Raw genomic sequence first — 19,525 nt, forward strand, 5'->3', positions numbered from 1 at the left:
ATCTTTGCGGGAATGGGACCCATTCTCGGGGTTCCATGGCTGGCCGCTATTCGACATGCCAAGGGTTTGGCCTGAGAATCTGGATCGTGTTTGAAAGCCAAAGATCTCGGGGCTCTGGAGACGGATGGATCGAGGGTTGGTGTCACGGCAGGAGACATGTGTGACATCTGGGAGGCCGGAAAATCTTCCGCTGTGGACCCAAAGACCCAAGGTCTTTGTGATCTTTGGACACAGAGCTCAAAAAAAGCAACAAAACAGACTTGTAACATCATAAACCAGTGGGTTTTTGTTATGTCTCCCACTCACTGTGAAAATGGGGGATACCTCCCTCTCCCTTGCCAGGGAGAAAGAGAGAGAACCTGTGGGTTGTCGAATTTCGAATGAAATGCAAAGCCGTTGGGGTTAACTTTGGTCGGTGTCTTTGCTATTGCTTAGCACACACTTGGGCTCCGTGATAGTACCGATGTGCGGTTTTTTTTTGCTGGTGGGGGGAGGGGGGAGCTAGGGGGGGACTTTGGGGCTTTCACGTTTAACTGTTGTTCATTCTTTGGGGCACTTCTCTGTTTTCGTGGATGTTTGCAAAGAAAAAGCATTTCAGGATGTATATTACACAGTCAGCCCTCCTTATCTGCGAGGGATTGGTTCCGGGACTCCTCGCGGATACCAAAAAACACGGATGCTCAAGTCCCTTATTCAACCTGTCTCAATGCGGTGGACCTTAGGACCCAGCGGAACCCCAGAATTTATTTAACCTGTCCCAGTGCAGTGGACATTAAGACCCGGCGGCACAGCTCTGAATCTGCAGTGTTTCTGTTCACAAAAATAATCACGATCACGATTGAAAATAAAGTGGTAATAGTAAAGCGATCAGAAAGAGGTGAAACACCAGCGGTCATCAGAGAAGCGTTAGGCTATAGTCCATCAACGATCGGAACAATTTTAAAGGATAAAGTGAGAAAAGCCCTGCCCCAATGAAAGCAGTGGTTTAATTATTAGGTTTTGAGGTTTAGGTTTTTGATCCTCCCGGCGCTGAAACATACGTTCTTAAGTGTTTTATATGCATAGAAAGGTAAAATATATACTATATACTAAGACAAACGTTTGACTAACTGACGCTAAATAATACCGGATGTACCTGTTCTGACTTACTTAGTAAGAGAACTTCAGATTTTTTTCAACCCCGATCCACGATAACCCATGCACATCCTCCCGTACACTTTAAATCATCTCTAGATTACTTATAATACAATGTAAATGCTATGTAAAATAGTTATTATACTGCATTGTTTAGGGAATAGTGACAAGAAAAAAAAGTCTGCACATGCTCAAACAACAAGAGCACTTCTGGGTTTTCTCGATTTGCTGTTGGTTGAATTCGCGCATGTGGAATTCGCGGATAAGGAGGGCCGACTGTATACATTTCTCTGACATTAAATTTGACCTTTGAACACTATTAGACCTGTGGTGTAAACATTAACACCTTCAATAAAGGAAGGACAAAAATAAATCAAAAATGAATTTAATTCTACATTCTAAATCATCTACAAATGTCACAACAAAATTGATACGGGCAGCATGGTAGCATAGTAGCTAGTATAATGTTTTACAATGCCAGTGACCAAGGTTCAGTTCTGCCACTATCTGTAAGGAATCAGTACATTCTCCCTGTGACCAGATGGGTTTCTTCCCAAATTCCAAAGACATAAGTAATTTCCAAAGGACAAGTAAGGGCTAGTAAATTGTGAGCATACTAGGGAAGCATGGCAACTCAAGGGCTACCCCCAGCACATACTTAGACCATGTTGGTTGTTGACACAAACAATGCATTTCACTGTATGTATCAATGTACACATGACAAATAAAGCTTATCTTTAAGATCTTTTATCTTTAACACTCCAGATTGCTATGGACTTGCATTCTACTGCAAATTGCAATGTACTTTAAAACAGCGTATTTAACAGGTATTTATAAACTTCTAGCTGTGTTTAGAAAGAACAATGCATATGGGCCTCCATTTAGCATTCATCATCAAACAGGAGCAGCACTCATTTAGAAGATAACCCTTGACTTAAGACTGAAGAATGCAGAAGTCCTGCATTAGGACAGAATACTGAAACTTTAACAACAGCTTCAAGAGACATCACATCTGCATAAAGTTCAGAAATGTAAAACGGTGAACTATTTCCAGAAATCATTTTATAACTGATATACATATTTTCTCTCCCACCTGTAAATCTTTTTGCAGTAAGGTTATTTTGTGCCACAACAGCATTGACTAATGTGCTTATTAATTGAAAATTTCAAGGAAACAGAACACAGTACTAACCGCCTCTTCATTTTCCTTCCAGCAGTCATAGTCAGTGGCCATGGCAATGCTAACATAACTAATGGCCGCTTCGTTAGCCAGCACAACTTCAGGAACTGTGGTCATGTTGATCACATCACCATGCCACTGACGGAACATTTGGCTCTCAGCTCGAGAGGAGAAACGTGGTCCTTCAATGGTAACCACTGTTCCCTTTGCATGGTGCTTAATACCCAGTTTCTTTACAACGTCTATCAATACCTTTAAATGGAAATAATAAAGAAATTAGAAATTCTAATAAAAACATAACATTTTTTAAAAGTTCAAAACATTTCCCAGAATATTATCAGCAATAGATACAAATGAATTTTACATGAGCACAGACAGGACTCTATTTTCAAATTTCCATTGTTTATTAAGGGTGCAAGCTTGAGAACAAGGTAGATAGAAGTTGTTACACTGGGAAGATTCTTTTGGGAATTTAACTGTTTCTCTGATAAATCCAATGGACCTGGAGTTTGTCATAGGAATGTTGTGCAAAGGAGACAAGCTCAATCACTACAATGGCATCAGAAGATCTTCCTAGTCCCAGTATTCGAACTATCCTTTTGTGGAGTCTTCTGCAGATTAACAGCTGTGGCTTGGTCAATGTATGGCCAGATTGTTAGTTCATAGCTGGAACTATGTTTACACATGTTCCAGAGTTTTGTCATTAAGGGAAATAAGATGAAAAAGATCCCATAGCATTTAGTCAAAGAACAGTTGGCCAATATAAATTTTACTTCGATCAGCACTATATTGCAGTTTGCACTAATCCACAAAATCCACATTGTAAATGCACAGTGTTGTTTTATTTAGATCATATGATGAATATTGGAAGTACCTATTTATTCCTACCTTCAAAACTGAGCCTTTAAGCTTTTGCAGGAATGTCCTTGAATGAGTAAGATTTCAAAATTGCTGGAGGGCATCAGTAAAATTTTTCACTGCACCATTCAGCTTGAAATATTTTTGCGTTGTAAACTATTGAAACTGCCAGTTGATGGGACACAATGGAAGCCTGGTGGACATTTGGGCAAATAACTTGTCACATCTACTAATGACATTTAAAATTGAGACAAAAATGAGATGAGGAAAAGTGAATTAAAATCAAATTATGTATAGAAACAGATAACACAGAAAGAAGCAAAAAGATTTCAACAATTTATTATTGCACCAATCTGACTATGAGTTTAAATATTTCCTTTTTCATTATAGAGACCAAAAAGCATCAAAAGAACATGAATCCTATCATTAAAAGGTTAAGTACCTATCTTTTATCTCACAAATCCAGCATTTATTTGAAATTCAGAAGGAAGTTGTTAGCAATCTGCCATTGTGGCAAAACTAGCGGAAGAGTGGTACAAATTTATGATTTGCAATTTGCAGGTCTCTCTTTCTGAGGGCTGTATATCAATAAGTAAGTAAAATACAAACTGCTGATTGCTTCAAGATTGCCATTTAGTTCCTACCTACTTTTCTTAACATGGTACGCACATGCATGTATGTGATTCAGTTCAAGCATGAGAGCGCTCTGTCTAATGAGGAAAAGGGAAATGCCTCACTAAGTATCATCAGCAAAACCAGATTGTGGTACTGTGGGTATAATGTTTAAATGCTGAAGAGGATAAGCAAGAAAAATGCTATTAAAGTAAAGATTTTTTAAATGGGAAAAGCCAATGAGCTATCCAATACTTTTTTTTCTGGATTATATTCTTTTATTGCAACAATTTTTCATCTGGTCACATTTTTGTTCATTATACTATATATTTAAAACCAAAAATAAGTGAATCTTTCCAAGACACTTTTGTGAAGCCAGTCCATGTCAAGAAAGTGATAACACCCCATAATTTTTTTATAAACACTTGTTAAAGTAAAACACACAAGTTATGTTTATTGAACTGAGATATTTTTGACCAAGTAACAAATAATACACACAAAATGCTGGTGGAACGCAGCAGGCCAGGCAGCATCTATAGGAAGAAGTACAGTCGACATTTCGGGCTGAGACCCTTTGTCTATACAAGGCCTATATACGTACAGGTTTGCTTAGATGACACCTTGAAGACTAGGTTCTGTTATGGGCACCACAATCTGATTTGGAAATTACCCTTGGAGAAAGAGTACAGTGCATATTCATCAAGATTAAAATGCTTAAGTTATGAGGAGGGTTTGCATAGACAAGGTTTCAGTTCTCACTTCATGGAAAAATTGAAGAGGCCTCAAATGAAGGTGCTTGTGAGCAAAGTAGTTTTTTTTAAAGGGAACAGCACATGGAGAGAAACTATTTCATCTGGTGTGGGAGTCCAGACTGGGGGGTACAACATTATGATTAGATCTATGTTGCTTAGAGTTGCTATTAGGAATCATTTCGTCTCACTTGAATATAGCTGGAATAGTCTTCCCCAAAAATATGTCAAGGGTGGGTTAATAGAAAATGCCACAACTGGGATGCTAAGTTTTTGTTCATAGGGGCATTAAGGAGCACAAAACCAAAGTGAGTGGTTGAGCTTATGGCTTTATAGTACAGCTCTGGTGCACTTGGACAGTGAAATGATTTAATCCTGTTCCCATGTACCTCTATGTTTCTAAAACCAGTAAGTTAAATCTACCATTTTGTTTAAGAAACACCTAGGAAAATTATTACTTTGCATCAAATGCTCCTTTCCTTTTAACTATACATATCATTTTAAATGAGCCTGCAAATTTATTGTTTGTGACATCCAAGTGGCTAGCCTGAAGGAAGATTAGAATGGCCATATTGGTGTCTGACTGGAGTAACATAAGGCCCAAAGTAGTTAAGAACAGCAAATTTCCTTCTTTTCCAGGATTCATTGTCACTTTGACTAAAACCAACTATTTGTCCTTATTTTTAAAATATTAATACAAATTTTCAAAGCGGCATGATGAAATTTCAACCCAGATTCTTTGAATTGTTACACCGTGTTATTGTATCTAGATTGAATGTTTAAACAGGTTCTGCAAGGTCAGAGTTCCATTGAAGGAGCTACCAATAAAAATCTTGAGCCACCTTTCTATGACTGGAAATTGTGTGGAATAAAGATGATGTCGTGGGTAAATTGTAACTATTTGCGATTCATATTAATGACTGTCTTATTGCATGACACTTACCTCTCTACTTCTCTTACAGAATGGGTCTGCCATTGAAATGTGACAAATTCCAGTGGGACTAGTTGGATTCCCATCATAAAATGTCTGATGCCTTTTTGTTGTTCTGCAATTGAATAAAAACACGTTTTATTAATTTATGCAGAAGGCATGCTATATTGATTAACATTTAATTGAACAAAATTATAATTGCTAGTTTTCAAGAAAAAGCTGTGAGAATACTCTGGGCAAAAAAAAAATTGTTGCCTAGAAACTGATCAATGTTATTAAAAGAATGTTAGCTGGACAATTTGTAGAATAACATTTCCAAAGGCCCACAAGTAATAAATTCAGTAGCAGACAAGACTGGTCCTGAGGTGCTACTGAATCATTCTTGGATGATACACAGCATTTCCTTCATCGCTTCTGTCAGTACTGAGAATGCAAAAGTCATACCTGTCCCAAAGAAGGGACACATGGCAGGGTAGAAAGGGTTAGAGTCTGGAATCAGGTCCAAACCAATATGGTTGATGGGTGATCAGAAGGAAGGGGGCCAGAAATCCTGAGAATAGTTGAGTTTGGATTAGCTGAATGATGAGAGGGTTGGGGGTGGTTGGGGGCATATTGAGCAAGGTTTGTCATCTTAATGGGAAAGGATAGAAGGAGAGGAAAATGTGTGGGACCCCATGGAAAGTAAGGTAAGTACTAATCTCACAAGGGAATCTACACAGTGTGAGCTCCAGTGAAATCACATGGAAAGCTTCACATGTGCAGTTAAAGCCACCTCTGCATTAAATTACAGAATTGCACAGGATGCACAGAAAATCCAAAACAACAAAGATAGACTTTGCACTACCTGTATGGAAAGCCTCAATTCACTTTAACATTTGCTTTAACAGTGGATTGTTCAGTACACAAAATCGTGACACGACACAGTTCAGTCTTTAGATACTTGTGGCTGTAAATAATTCTGCTTCCTCTTGTACTGAATTCCCAGCAGTGGATATTAAGTAATCATTTTCCAGAATGTTACATCAGTTCATGGCCTCCAACTTTGGTTTCCCAACTATAATTTGACTCTTTACCCTCCTTGCTGAACTTGCCAGTATCTTGACCAACTTCTGTTTCAACGTTAGTCATAATCTCCAGATAAAGTGTGATGATAATGGAACCTAACCATGCCTTATTTTTGCTGGATACATTCAAATATGTTTATTCCAGTCCTGTTTCGACTTTCTTCCTCAACCTCCTTTCCTATTAAAATTTGGAGCTGTTTCCTTCCTCACCCTGATCTAAGAAATTATTTGAACCTAGTTTCAAATTCCCACCCATCCTTTAATTTGATATGTGCTCCACCTCTTCCCTTTTCTTTCCCTCCCTAGACTTCGCCTACCATCTGTAAGAAGACTAATTCACTGTTGTTTATTTTAAAATTATCCACAACTACTAAGGCAATTCTTCCTGCCTTGCAATCCTTTCATCTGGAACGTCCATCTCCAGCACAACTGCTCTAATAATACCATTTTCTGCACAACAGCTTTCAGAAAGCCCTTTTCCCATAGACAAGATGCTTAATATCATCTTACACAAGACCACTGTTCAGTACAATCAAATGCAGCTCTCACTCTTTCTCTATTCCATAATGTGATGAGGTCCTTCTGATCTCACCCATCACCACCACATTCTCTATGTCTCAGATTATTTAAAATCTACGGCTTCCAGTACAATTATCATCCACTCCTTTCCCTGATCCACCCTTTAAAACTATCAGGATACTAAAAGACTGCTCAAAAGTGGGGCTATTTCAGAACTTATAAGAAGAATTCAAGTAATTTGCTGGAAATGCTATCCGAATGTTAATAAAAAGGACGAATTTAAGGAAAATGACATTAGTAAAAAAATATACTGGAGGTACTAAAAGGAACTTGAGCATGGCAAATGTAAGGGAGAAAGGGAGATGGAGAGGGGGATGGGGGAGAGGGAAAGGCCAAGGGAGAACAAAGAAAGTCCATACGGATTTATGAAAGGAAAACTATTTTTAACAAGCTTATTTAAGTTTTTTTTAGGACAAACTGATAGAATAGGTAAGTGAAAACTAGTGAATTTTCAGGAGTCCCCTAATAAACTTGGATACCTAGCATATCTCAGTGATGAAATGATAGAGAAGCTTGATAATGGTAATACACTTTTCCTTATCAATTTCATTTGGGCATTGATAAGATACTTGTTACCAAACTGATCTAGAGATCTACTGGACTACTTGAGATGGCCAATGAGAGTCCATCACATTGCTATGCATCAGGGGGTCTAATAAGGACCCACAGAGATGTCAGATTTCCTTTCTGATGGATGTTAGTGAACAAGGATTTTTACAATAATCGAGAGATTTTGTGATCAACATCAATACTAGCTTTACAATTTGGATAAATTTAATTTCCCAGTTGTGCTATAAATTTACGTATCTCTAGGTCTTAGGTTTACTATTCTAGTTAAACAGACTTAGAGGCCGCAGCTATTTTGGAAAGATGTAGGTGGGAGCAGATTACCTAAACAGGCAGAAGTAAAGCCATGGAAGTATTTGAAAACAAAGATATGAAATTTAAAATTGGGCACTGCTGCAAGTTAGGATATGGATGAACCTAATTTAGGGAAAACAAAACGTGAGACAAGAGTTCTTGTGAACAAAATAGAAAAGATACCGATGAGGGTCTCAGCTGAGGCAAAGGTGAGTTATTTGGTCACACAATAGTTAGAAAAATGCTAGCAAACACTACATATATATGTCCGCATATATGCACAAACAGTGTCTACGGTCTATCAGAAGGCAGCGTACCCAAGATGGGACTAGGAGGAAGCAAGGTGTCCATAACTGAGATTGATGAAGGCTTGAGTTAATTTGGAAAATGAGATACCTAAAGCTGTAGCAGTGCTTTTTAAACCATTGTGGTGGCTCTGTGTGAATGAGTTGGTTGCTACTGGATGGTCTGGCCTCGTTCCCTTGGCTCTTCTGACCATACGATGTTAAATGCCCATTTCAGACCCCTGCTGTTTTATTATTGCTGTTGTTTCTGCACTGTTTCCACAGCGCCCGTGTTTTCTGAGGACCAGCTCTGTTCCAAGTTCAATGGTTGTATGTTACTAGTACCAGTTACCAGTGCTGCCTCTTGACAAGCCAGTACCCAAGCACATCCTAAGCCGCTGAAGGGCCAATTAGCTTCAGCTCAAGCTCGTCTCTCTTTGGCTCTGCCAACCCGACACTTGTCACCAATAAGAGGAGACCGTCCTCAACTTGCACCCAGCACCATGTTTCTCCACCAGAGATCTGGATGAATTGATGCAGTATATCTTGTAATGGTAAACACCATTAAGATGGGCCAGTGATGGAGATTGTTCTGGGTAGAGTTAAGATTGCTTCATGCTGTTGGAATTACATTTTTCCAAGTCTGTTGGGGTAAATAATCAGTTATCCTTTTTGTATTTGTCTTGTAGAAGATAATAAGACTTGGACAATTCAGGATCAACTCATCACTGAATATCCAACATCTGGGCATCCTTTATAGCCACAACTTTGTGACCAATTCAGTTCAATTTCTGGTCAGGATATTGATGATGGAATTCTTAGTATTAATTACCTTGCTTTCCTTTCAAGGCCATTTCCCTTGTTGAGAATAACTTTTCCCTGATACTTGATACTTAACAGCTCACACCTGAATTTCCCCCAAGTCCTGCAGTAAAAGAATGATATCAGAAGCTAGAACCCTTTTGTTCAATATTTTTCCATCTCTTTTAGTACGACACGTGGCCCACTGCAGTTCCAGTAATACTGTCCCATTTCAGAAAGGCGAACTCAGTACAATATGGCATTTTGCCATTGTAGCACTCTGCATATTTTGGACAAAAACAGGTGTTTACTCTGGCTCGTATCTGGTTAATCATTTGTAACTGGCGTTGGGTTGTTGCTTGTATTATGTAGTAGTGACTGCAATAACAAATGTATTCAAAGTGTAAATTACACCGTATTACGTCCAACATGTTGTTAATCCAGAATAAATGGTGTGTTAAAGCAGAATGTAGGCCCGAATATTCCAGTGTACCCAAAAGATGGCCTACTGCAGAGAGACACCAATGAGTCTGATTGCCTGTTCTGAGACTGCTTTTCAATACAAGAAATTATGGTTTACTAGAATATTTTATCATGCTTTGGAAGGTAGGAATGGTGTCAGTGCAAGGTTGCAACATATGGAGCCATTTTGTTGTGCTGGATTATAATAGGAGAGAGAACAAGTGTCTGTTTTGTGATGGTAGAATCAGTTCAGTCATTTAGGAAAGTTAGGCTCCAACCACTACTCACTCAGCTAATTTCTAAATATCCATTTAGAACTTTCCGCACTGAACTGCATTCTTTGCTCTGCCACCAGAAAGTTCTATCAGCTGATTTTGTTTCTTTGCTGCCCACCTGCTAAGCATAGTTGACACAATGCCTCTACCATTCTACTCTTCTATTTGTCCAGGGTCCCAAATAGCATGTGGGATTTACAACTGCGAGACTAAGCAAGGTTTAGAAGGTGTTACTTTGTGGGCTTGTTGTGCACCTTAAGCCTCTCATGATGACCTCCGTCTTTGCCTTTCTGCAGTTTCACTGACACACAGTGGTAGGGAAATAAAAGTCCTTTTCCTTTGTACAGGGTCCTCCACTGTTTTGGTCTCAGTATAGGTTTATCTTGTTCTTGGGCATTACGCATGTCAGACCAGCAGATGGTGAAAATGTTAATTTGGTGTGTTGGATATTTCCCTGAGAGCACAGAGAAGAGATACAGATTTTCATTCTGGTTAGGGCTTTAGGCAGGGGAATCTGTAACCACTTTACAGCCTGTTTTGTAGCTCTTTTCACACTGCTACACTTTCTTCATTTTTGCTAGCTTTAAATTTTTTCATTACAGGCCTGTCTTATCCTACATTTCTTTAGTCACTTGTGCACACATATTCCTAACAGTCCTCAGCCAAGACCTTCAAGCACAGTCATCCTTTCACTTTCTTTCTGAGTCTTTTCTCTCCTCTGCATTTGCCCTAGTCTTTTCAAGACCCTATCCCTCTCCTCAACGAAGCTGTAGAATTTCCAGTTTTGCCTGGTTCTGGTAAGATTCCCAGAATTTGCAGGCTTTCAAATTTTATCAACACTGGGATACATAACACCTTACAAGTTGTAGTTTCAGATTAATTCAACAGGCCGATGTGAAAAGAGTGGCTTAGAAGTGTCAAAAACACCCAAGGTGGAATTGTTATCCTAAACACAAGATACCTTCAAACTATAATAAAGAAAATAATTTGTCAACGGCAATATTCTATCTGATAAGCAAGGCCAGACATTCAATTCCAATTCCCATTAGAACATGTCAGTCCATGGCTTCCTCTTGATGAGGCCATCTCAGGGTGGAGCAGCAGTACCTTATATTCCGTCTAGGTAGCCTCCAGCCTGATGACATGAATACTGATTTCTTCTTCCAGTAAAAAAATTTCCTTCTCCTCCCCTCTCTGGTCTCTTACCTCTTCTCACCTGCCTATCACTTCCCTGAGTCCCTTCCTCATTCCCTTTCTCCTACTGTCTACATTCCACTCCTATCAGATTCCTTCTTGTCCAACCCTTTACCTTTTCTACCTATCTGGCTTTACCTGTCACCTTCTAGGCATCCTCCTTCCTCTCCTTCCACTTCTTTATTCTGGTGTCTTCCCCCTTCCTTTTCAGTCCCGAAGACAGTCTTGGCCTGAAATGTTGGCTGCTTATTTATTTCCATAGATGCTGCCTGACCATCTGAGTTCCTCAAGCATTTTGTGTGTGTTGCTTTAGATTTCCAGCATCTGCAGAATTTCTTGTCAATAGGTGGATAGCTAGTAAGGGGATTGTTAATGTTTGGATCTTCCAAAGGGCTTTCATGAATAATGACCCAAATCTGGTCCATCTTGCAGTTCATTTGAGACTTCACAAGTAAATAATGTGTATTTTCCTAGGCATTACCTGAGTGGACCTGTATACACTTGCGTTAGGAGCTGCTTTTCATCGCACGGTTCATATTATTTTCTCATTGCAACTGTGCAAAACAATGTAGCAGTGATACAGACAGATAAACGCATGATGATTCATATCTCCAGTACAGGACTTTCAGTGTACTTCATTTAAAATCACATAGCATGGATACAGGCCAACCAAATCTACGCCAGCCATCAATCACCCATTTGTTTGAATTCTATCATTTGTTTGCACATAGGAACAATAATATATGCTTTGTGTACTAAAGTGCCTATAGGACATTATTGTTTCTGGTACTTTAATAAATACCTTTCTCCAACAATCAACTATACACAACTCTTTTAGCCATTGTTGTCATACACAGAATTAATTTCTATACTATGCAAGGCACAGTCTGTTTAAAAACATATGTACAGTGCAATTAATCTTTGATGTTAAGATTACTATGAAACTGCAATAGTTCATAGCTGAAGTAACTAATAATATAAAATAATATTCATTGATATTTTTCCAATATACTTGGAGCTTAGAAATCAGCTTAGCCCAGACTTGTTTCCATCTGTAATCCAATTAGATATGTTTCAAAATGAAAAGCTTGCCTCTGTTTCTTAGTTTTTATTTGAATACCAAAGGAAAGTGACAAGTTACAACACAGCCCCAGTCCCACTTTTCACCATTATCATCCTGTCTTCCCCCCAGCTCAGTACAACATTTCTCTCCAAGTTTTATCATACTATTTCTTTTCAGCACTGTCTCAACAATCCAGTTCAACCTCCATCTGAAATTCAGTCTGCAGCCCGGGGTTGTACCCGGGGTTTTCAGATTATACCTGCTTTTACACTTTGCTTGGACTGATTATGATAGGATAGTATAATTGTTTGTTTTTTTATTATTCCATCCTATCCCCAACCGAATGAAGTCATTATCCACAGCACTCGATGAGATATCATTCCTGAACCGCATAACCTAAAAGTGAGCTGCAATATGCACTGGGGAAGACTACTGAGTAGTAAACATATTCCCTCTTAAATTGGAAAATAAGTTGACTTCTGTTGGTGTTGAACCAAGCCAGGACCAATAGCAGTAATGAAAGACTTTAATTTTGCAATTATTTTGCAGAAGTCTTTAATTTCTTTGAAATAAGACTGTATCAATTGTGAATGTTTCATCCTTTTCACTGGTGAACACATCAATCTGATATTTTTAACAAATGCAAACCAATTGGGAAACTTGTTTAATATTGCAACAAGAACTTCATTAGAGGTTAATATGACCAACTCATTAAAAAAATTCTTTAAAAATAGTTAAAAGTACTAAGAAGATAAAGTGCTTGTATCACACCATTTACATTCCTTTTCAGACTTTCCAAAATGTTTTACAATCAACAAAATGAAATATTTCTTCAGCATATTCAACAAAGCAACTAGCTCTCACATATCGCAAATAGTATGGACCAACTGCTTTGAAGAGATATAGATATTTTATTGATCCCAAGAATTACAGTGTCACAGTAGCACTAGCATACAAGCACACAGGATATACAAATATTAGAAGAGAAGTAAGAAAGAATAAAAGTAAGTTACTTTAAAAATCAGCTGTACAAGATATGCAAGTCAAAGATGACAGGATCACTTCCTCAGCTCATTATAAAGCCTGATGGCCAAGGGTAAGAATGAGGAGCAGTACAGTTGTCTTAGTCTATTACTGAAAGTAGTGTTTTGAGAAGTAAGCATCGGTCCGAACATCAAGAACAACTCCTCCCTGGAATGTCAGTCACCCTGAGCCAATAGGCTGGTCCTGGACTAATTTCCACTTGGCATAATTTACTTATTATTATTTAATTATTTATGTTTTTTATATTGCTATATTTCTACACTATTCTTGGTTGGTGCAACTGTAACAAATGTCCTCCCTGGAATCGTCCTCCCTAAAAAACTGGTGCAACTGTAACAAAACCCAATTTTCCTTGGGATCAATAAAGTATGTCTGTCTGTCTATCTGTAATAACACCTTTCTATTGTTTGAAAATGTGCCACAAACTTTCATTATATCCAGAGGAGAGATGGGGATTCAAGTTAACATTTCAGTTGAAAGACTGCTGTTGTAACAGAACAGCACATTCCTAGTACTTGTGTATTATGCGTAATTTTCTTTGGAGGTTCTAACTGCAAAGATTTTCCTTTTAGCTTTCATTAAGCAAGAGTAATTTTGGGAGTTGATTCAGCTACAAACTAACTTATGCAAATTGCCATTTTGCTTACACTGATCCAACCACCTCTAGAAGTTATTGTCCACTGGGGAACATTGATAATACCATGGGTACCAATCTAGACCTGTATGCCATGATACATGAGGTGCTAGATGTCAGGAACCTAACATAAATTATCAGTGGGAAGAAATACACGAAAAAACTGCTGATGCTAGATACATTAAACAGGTCACACAACAGAAATTATGAAGTCTTCAACCTTAATTTTGTTTTGCTTTCCACAGATATTGCACTGAATGTTTCTAGTAGTTTCTATTTTTAGATTGGGTAGAAATTATTAGGATGAATGATTCTGGGAATGACGTCCCAGCATTTGGCAGGAATCATTCAATGACCTTTTGTGCATTCGAGGTGTGCAAAGGTTGTAGTGTTTCATAAACTGGCACAATACTAACATCACAATCAATGCACCCAGCCATTCAGCCACAGCAGTCACTTCACACACGTGTATGCAAACACTTCCACTAACCCTCCTCCCTCGTAAGAAAGTGCTTACAACCGTCAACTGAAGCAATGGACCAAATAAAGCCATGACTCTGCCCAGTCTGCTTAATGGCTTCCATTGGCACAATGTCTTTGGTCATGGAGTTTTCAGAATATTGAGGATGACAGTATGCTCACATTTAATCTGGACGTCCCATCTCTTTCTCAATTGCCCCTATTCCAGCAATCACTTCTCCTTGAGAGCATTTAGACCACGGGACAATAATACATAGGAGAACTAGGCCATTCGGTCCATCATGTCTGCTCTGCCATTCTATCATATCTGATTTATTTTCCCACCCAAACCACATTATCCTGCCTTTGCCCTGTAACCTTTGAGCCCCTACTAATGAAGAACCAATCAAGCTCCACTTTATCTCCACAGATTCACCACCCTCGGGCTAAAGAAATTCCTTCTCATCTCTGTTCTATTCTGAGATTCTACCCTCTGGTCCTACCCTCCCCCCTTTACAGGAAACATCCTCTCCACATCAACTTTATCTAGGCTTTTCAATATTCGATAGGTTTGAATGATATACCCCTCATTCTTCTAAATTCCAGCAAGTACAGGCCCAGAGCCATCAAGTGCTTCTCACACATTAACCCTTTCAATCTGGCATCATTCTTACCCTCTCCAGTCTCAACTTCCTTACCCTCTCCAATGGCAAAACATCCTTTCTTAGATCAGGGACTCAATACTGTTCACAATTCTCTATGTTCAGTCTGACTAGTGCCTTATAAACTCCCAGTATTACAGTCTTGGTTTTGCATATCAGTCCTCTTGAAATGAATGCTAACATTGCATTTGCCTTCCTTACCACCAACTCAAACTGCAAATTAATCTTCAGGATGTCCTGCACAAGGAGTCCCAAGTCCCTTTGCACCTCTGTTTTTTAAATTTTCTCCTGTATAGAAAATAGTCTACGATTTATTCCTTCTACCAAAATGCATGACCATACACTTCCCTGCACTGTTATTCCATCTCACTCTTTGTTGCCCATTCTCCTAATCTGTCAAAGTCCTTCTGCAGACTTCCTGCTTCCTCAACATTAACTGCTCCTCCACCTATCTTTGTATCATTTGCAAACTTGCTCACAAAGCCATTAATTCTGTCATCTAAATCATTGACATATAACGTGAAAAGAAGTGGTCCCAATACTGCCGCCTGTGAAGCACCAATAGTTACCAGAAGCCAACCAGAAAAGGACCCTTTATTACCACTCTTTCCCTCCTGCCAGTCAGCCAGTCTTCTATCATTGATAGTATATTTCCTCTTATCTTGTATACTAGCCTCATGTGTGACACCTTGTCAAAAAGCTTTCTGAAAATCCAAGCAAACAACATGTACTGACTCTCCTTTGTCTATCCCACCTGTTATTTCCCCAAAGAATTTGAACAGATTTGTCAGGCAACACTTCCCCTTAAGAAAACCATGCTAACTTCAGCCTAAATATATCATGTGCCTCCAAGTACTCCAAAACCTCATCCCTAACAATGGATTCCAACATCTTCCCAATCACTAAAGTCAGACTAACTGGTCTATAATTTGCCTTCCTCCCTCCTTGAAGAATGGAGTGACACTTGCAATCTTCCAGTCCTCCAGAACAATAGCAGAATCTGGTGATTTTTGAACAATCACTACTAATGCCTCTACAAGCTCTTCAGCTAGCTCTTTTAGATCACCTTCTCCTTAGTAATAGCAACTACATTCACTTCTGCCTGCTGACACTCTTGAATTTCTGGCATACTGCTGATTATCTTCCACATAAAAGACTGATGCCAAATACCTATTGAGTTCGTCTGCCATCTCTTTGTCCCCCATTAATATCTATCCAGTGGTCTGATATCCACTCTCACATCTCTTTTACTCTTTTTACTTTATATCTGAAAAAAACTTCTGTATCCTCTTTATAATATTGAGTAGCTTACCTTCATATTTCATCTTTTCTTGCCTTATGTTTTTTTTTGTTGCCTTCTGTTGGTTTTAAAAGCTTCCCAATCCTCTACCTTCTCACTAATATTTGCTATAAGTCCTCCCTTTTGCTTTGATGTTGTATTTGTTCCCTTGTCAGCCACAGTTGCCCCATTCTCCATTTACAAATACTTCTTTGGGATGTATCTATCCTGCACTTTCCAAATTGCTCCTAGAAACTCGAGACATTGCAGTTCGGCCACCATCCCTATGGTGTCCCTTTCCAATCAACTTTGGCCAGCTCCTCTCCAATGCCTCTGTAGTTTCCTTTGCTCCAATGTAAATCTGATATATCTGATTTTAGCTTCTCCCTCTCAAATGGCAAGGCAAATTCTACTATACTATGATCACTGCCTCCTCTGAGTTTGTTTTACCCTAAGCTCCCAAATCAAACCTGGTTCATTAAACAACACCCAATCCAAAATTGCCTTTCCTTAGTAGGCTCAACCACAAGCTGCTCCAAAAAGCCATCTTGTAGGCACTCTACAAACTCCTTCTCTTGGGATCCAGCACCAACCTGATTTTCCCAATCTATCTGCATATGGACTATCATAACATTGTCCATTCTATTTCTCATTGTAATTTGTACCCCACATCCTATCTACTGTTCAGAGGCCTCTATATAAACTGCCATCAGTGTCTTTTTACCCTTACAGTTTCTTAACTCTACCCACAAGGATTCTACATCTTCCAATCCTATGCCACCTCTTTCTAAGGATTTGATTCTTTTTTTTTATCAACAAAGCCATCCTGCCCCCCAGCCTACCTGCCTGTCCTTTCAATAGAATGTGTATCCTTGGATGTTACGCTCTGAATCATACTTTTCTTTCAAATATATTAACAGTGATGCCCACATGATACCTGCCAATTTCTAACGGTACTTATGTACAAAATCATCTACCTTATTCTATAAGCCATGTGCATTCAAATGTAACACCTTCAGTCCCTTTTTAATTTTGCCCCCATGTTACTGTAAATTAAATTCTTATCCCTTTCTGGACTTTTTTGTCTTTTTTTATTTCTTCTGGAGACTTTCCTAACCTCTCCTGCACTCTCCTTCCCTTTTACTTTATCCTCACTTTTCAAAACTGTTGAACTTTACAACTTAGCTTAAAGACACATCTCAACCCATCCCACACTGCAACTTTGCCTCTATCATCTGCCTATCCTCAAACACTCTACACACTGCATACCAGCTGCCATATCTCCAGTTCCCATCCCACTACAAAATTAGTTTAAACCCTTTCCAACAACTCTAGCAAACCTGTCTGCGAGGATATTTGTCAAGCTCAGGTGTAATCTGCCCTTCTTATACAGGTCATGCCTTCCTCAGAAGATATCCCAATGATCTAGGAATCTGAAATGCTGCCCCTTGCACCAATTCCTCAGCCATGCATTCATCTGTAAAATCATCTATGGGACAGGCTGCAATCCAGATTACTACCACTGAGATCCTGCTTTTCAGTTTCTACCTATATCCCTATATTTTCTTCAGGATCTCATCCCGTTCCCTACCTATGTCATCCCCTATCACTACTGAATTCCTCTTATTCCTCTCTTCCCTTCTGAGCCACATAGCCAGAATTAGTACCAGAGACCTGGTCGCTACAACTTTCCACTGGTAGCTCATGACCCCCATCCCCCAAACAGTATCAAAAGTGGTATACTTATTGTTGAAGGAAATGGCCACAGGGGTAGTCTGCATTGGCTGCCTATTCCCTTTCTCTCTCTTGACAGTCACCCAGCTACCTGCCTCCTGCAATTTGGGTTACTAATCTCTCCGCAGCTGTTATATATCACCTCCTCATTTTCCAGTATAATCAGAAGGTCATCCAGCTGCAGCTCCAGTTCCCAAACACAGGTTGTAAGGAGCTGCAGCTGTGTGCACCTTGTGCAAATGTAGTTATCAAGGAGACTGGAGGCATCTCTGTGTTCCCATATCTCACATGAAGAACACACCACTGACCCTGGATCCATTCTCACTGTGTTAGCTATGTACTAGTAGGCAAAGAAAGAAACTTACCAGGAACTTACCTCAGCCTTCGTCTCTTCTTGTTTATGCCTTTAGAGCCAAAGCCTGAAACGAAGCATTCTAACATTGTTCCACTCCAACAATGACTACTCTGCTAAATACTAACTTCTTTTTATTGGCCTTTGCAAGACTCAAGTTTCTAATAGATTGTAATGATTGAAGCCCGCCGAAAAGCCCCAAAATGCCCCGAGGTCTTTTAAAATCTCAGATCGCCTCACCAACAAAGACTGTTCATGATTGAAGCTCACCAAGAAGACCCAAAAGGCCCCAAGCTCTTTTTAAATCTCACCAACAAGCAAATGATCATGATGATTAACGCCCACCGAAAAGTCCCAAAAGGTCCCTGGCTCATTTTAAATCTCATGCCACCTCACCAACAAGTGATAGTTCACAATGATTGAAGCCTGCCCAATCATTTGGTTCAAACATGTATTCCTCTTACCAAACGCTCCTTGCCAGATAACATCTTTATACCAATCTCATTCCAGGTACACAGCAATGACCACCTGGCCAGATTCCAGCCGATTACCTTGAGTTTGAGAGGAGGAGGAAGAAAACATATCATCACAGCATCTACCATTTCAATTGTGTACAACAGAGTGAAACCTACAGATGGAGTTGCCACAGGGTGAATCAGCAGGCCAGAGAACACGGGGAGAATGGATTCCTGAACACTGCAGTGCAATGTCACACATCAGTTCTGAGTGGGAGGATTCATTTGAAGATTTCAATGGAGTAAGCCAACAAAAATGGCCATCATTCCCTCGAGGCATTATTCAAACTGTCCAAAGCCGATGTAAGAAGAATCAGAGCATGAGGAAGTCCACACCCACCATTATGCAATTTATATGGAACTGATCCTCACAGAATCAGAATCAGGTTTATCATCACTGAGGTAGTGTTCATAGTTTTATGAACTGTTCAGAAATCTGATGGCAATAGGATATGGAAGTGACACCCACCCCTACATCAATAATTGTGAGACTAGTAATGGTCAGCAATCTTCTTTCAATACATTGTGAACAGAAACCACTTGATGTCTGAATAGTGGAGACTGTGATGCAAGCTGAGACTGCCATTTCATGGTTCTGGGTTATATAGTTAAGAGCTTCAAAGCAGTGACAAGAAGCACACCCAGCAATCTGTTCTCCAACAAGTTGCTGGGTCAGCTGATATCCCGTCCATGGGGAAATTTACAAGGATGTTGCCAGAGGTTTAATTGAGGCAAGTAAAATAATAAGGGACCTACATAAGACAACTCTATTCCAAAAACCAGGGGACAGAGATATAAT

At 39.3% G+C, this 19,525-nt stretch overlaps 1 protein-coding gene across 1 annotated transcript in view; it reads right to left on the reverse strand.

Annotated features, from left to right (window-relative positions):
• mtap (methylthioadenosine phosphorylase) overlaps positions 1–19,525 on the reverse strand; it is a 183,871-nt gene that overhangs the window by 55,020 nt on the left and 109,326 nt on the right. Inside the window, exons 5-6 of the mRNA XM_073072646.1 lie at positions 5,477–5,579; positions 2,327–2,566 (exon numbers count right to left, since the gene is read on the reverse strand). Of these exons, the coding sequence (XP_072928747.1) occupies positions 2,327–2,566; positions 5,477–5,579 (343 nt within the window). The remainder of the gene's footprint in view (positions 1–2,326; positions 2,567–5,476; positions 5,580–19,525) is intronic.

Source organism: Hemitrygon akajei, chromosome 2, assembly GCF_048418815.1.
Source record: "Hemitrygon akajei chromosome 2, sHemAka1.3, whole genome shotgun sequence".
Lineage (NCBI taxonomy): Eukaryota > Metazoa > Chordata > Chondrichthyes > Myliobatiformes > Dasyatidae > Hemitrygon > Hemitrygon akajei.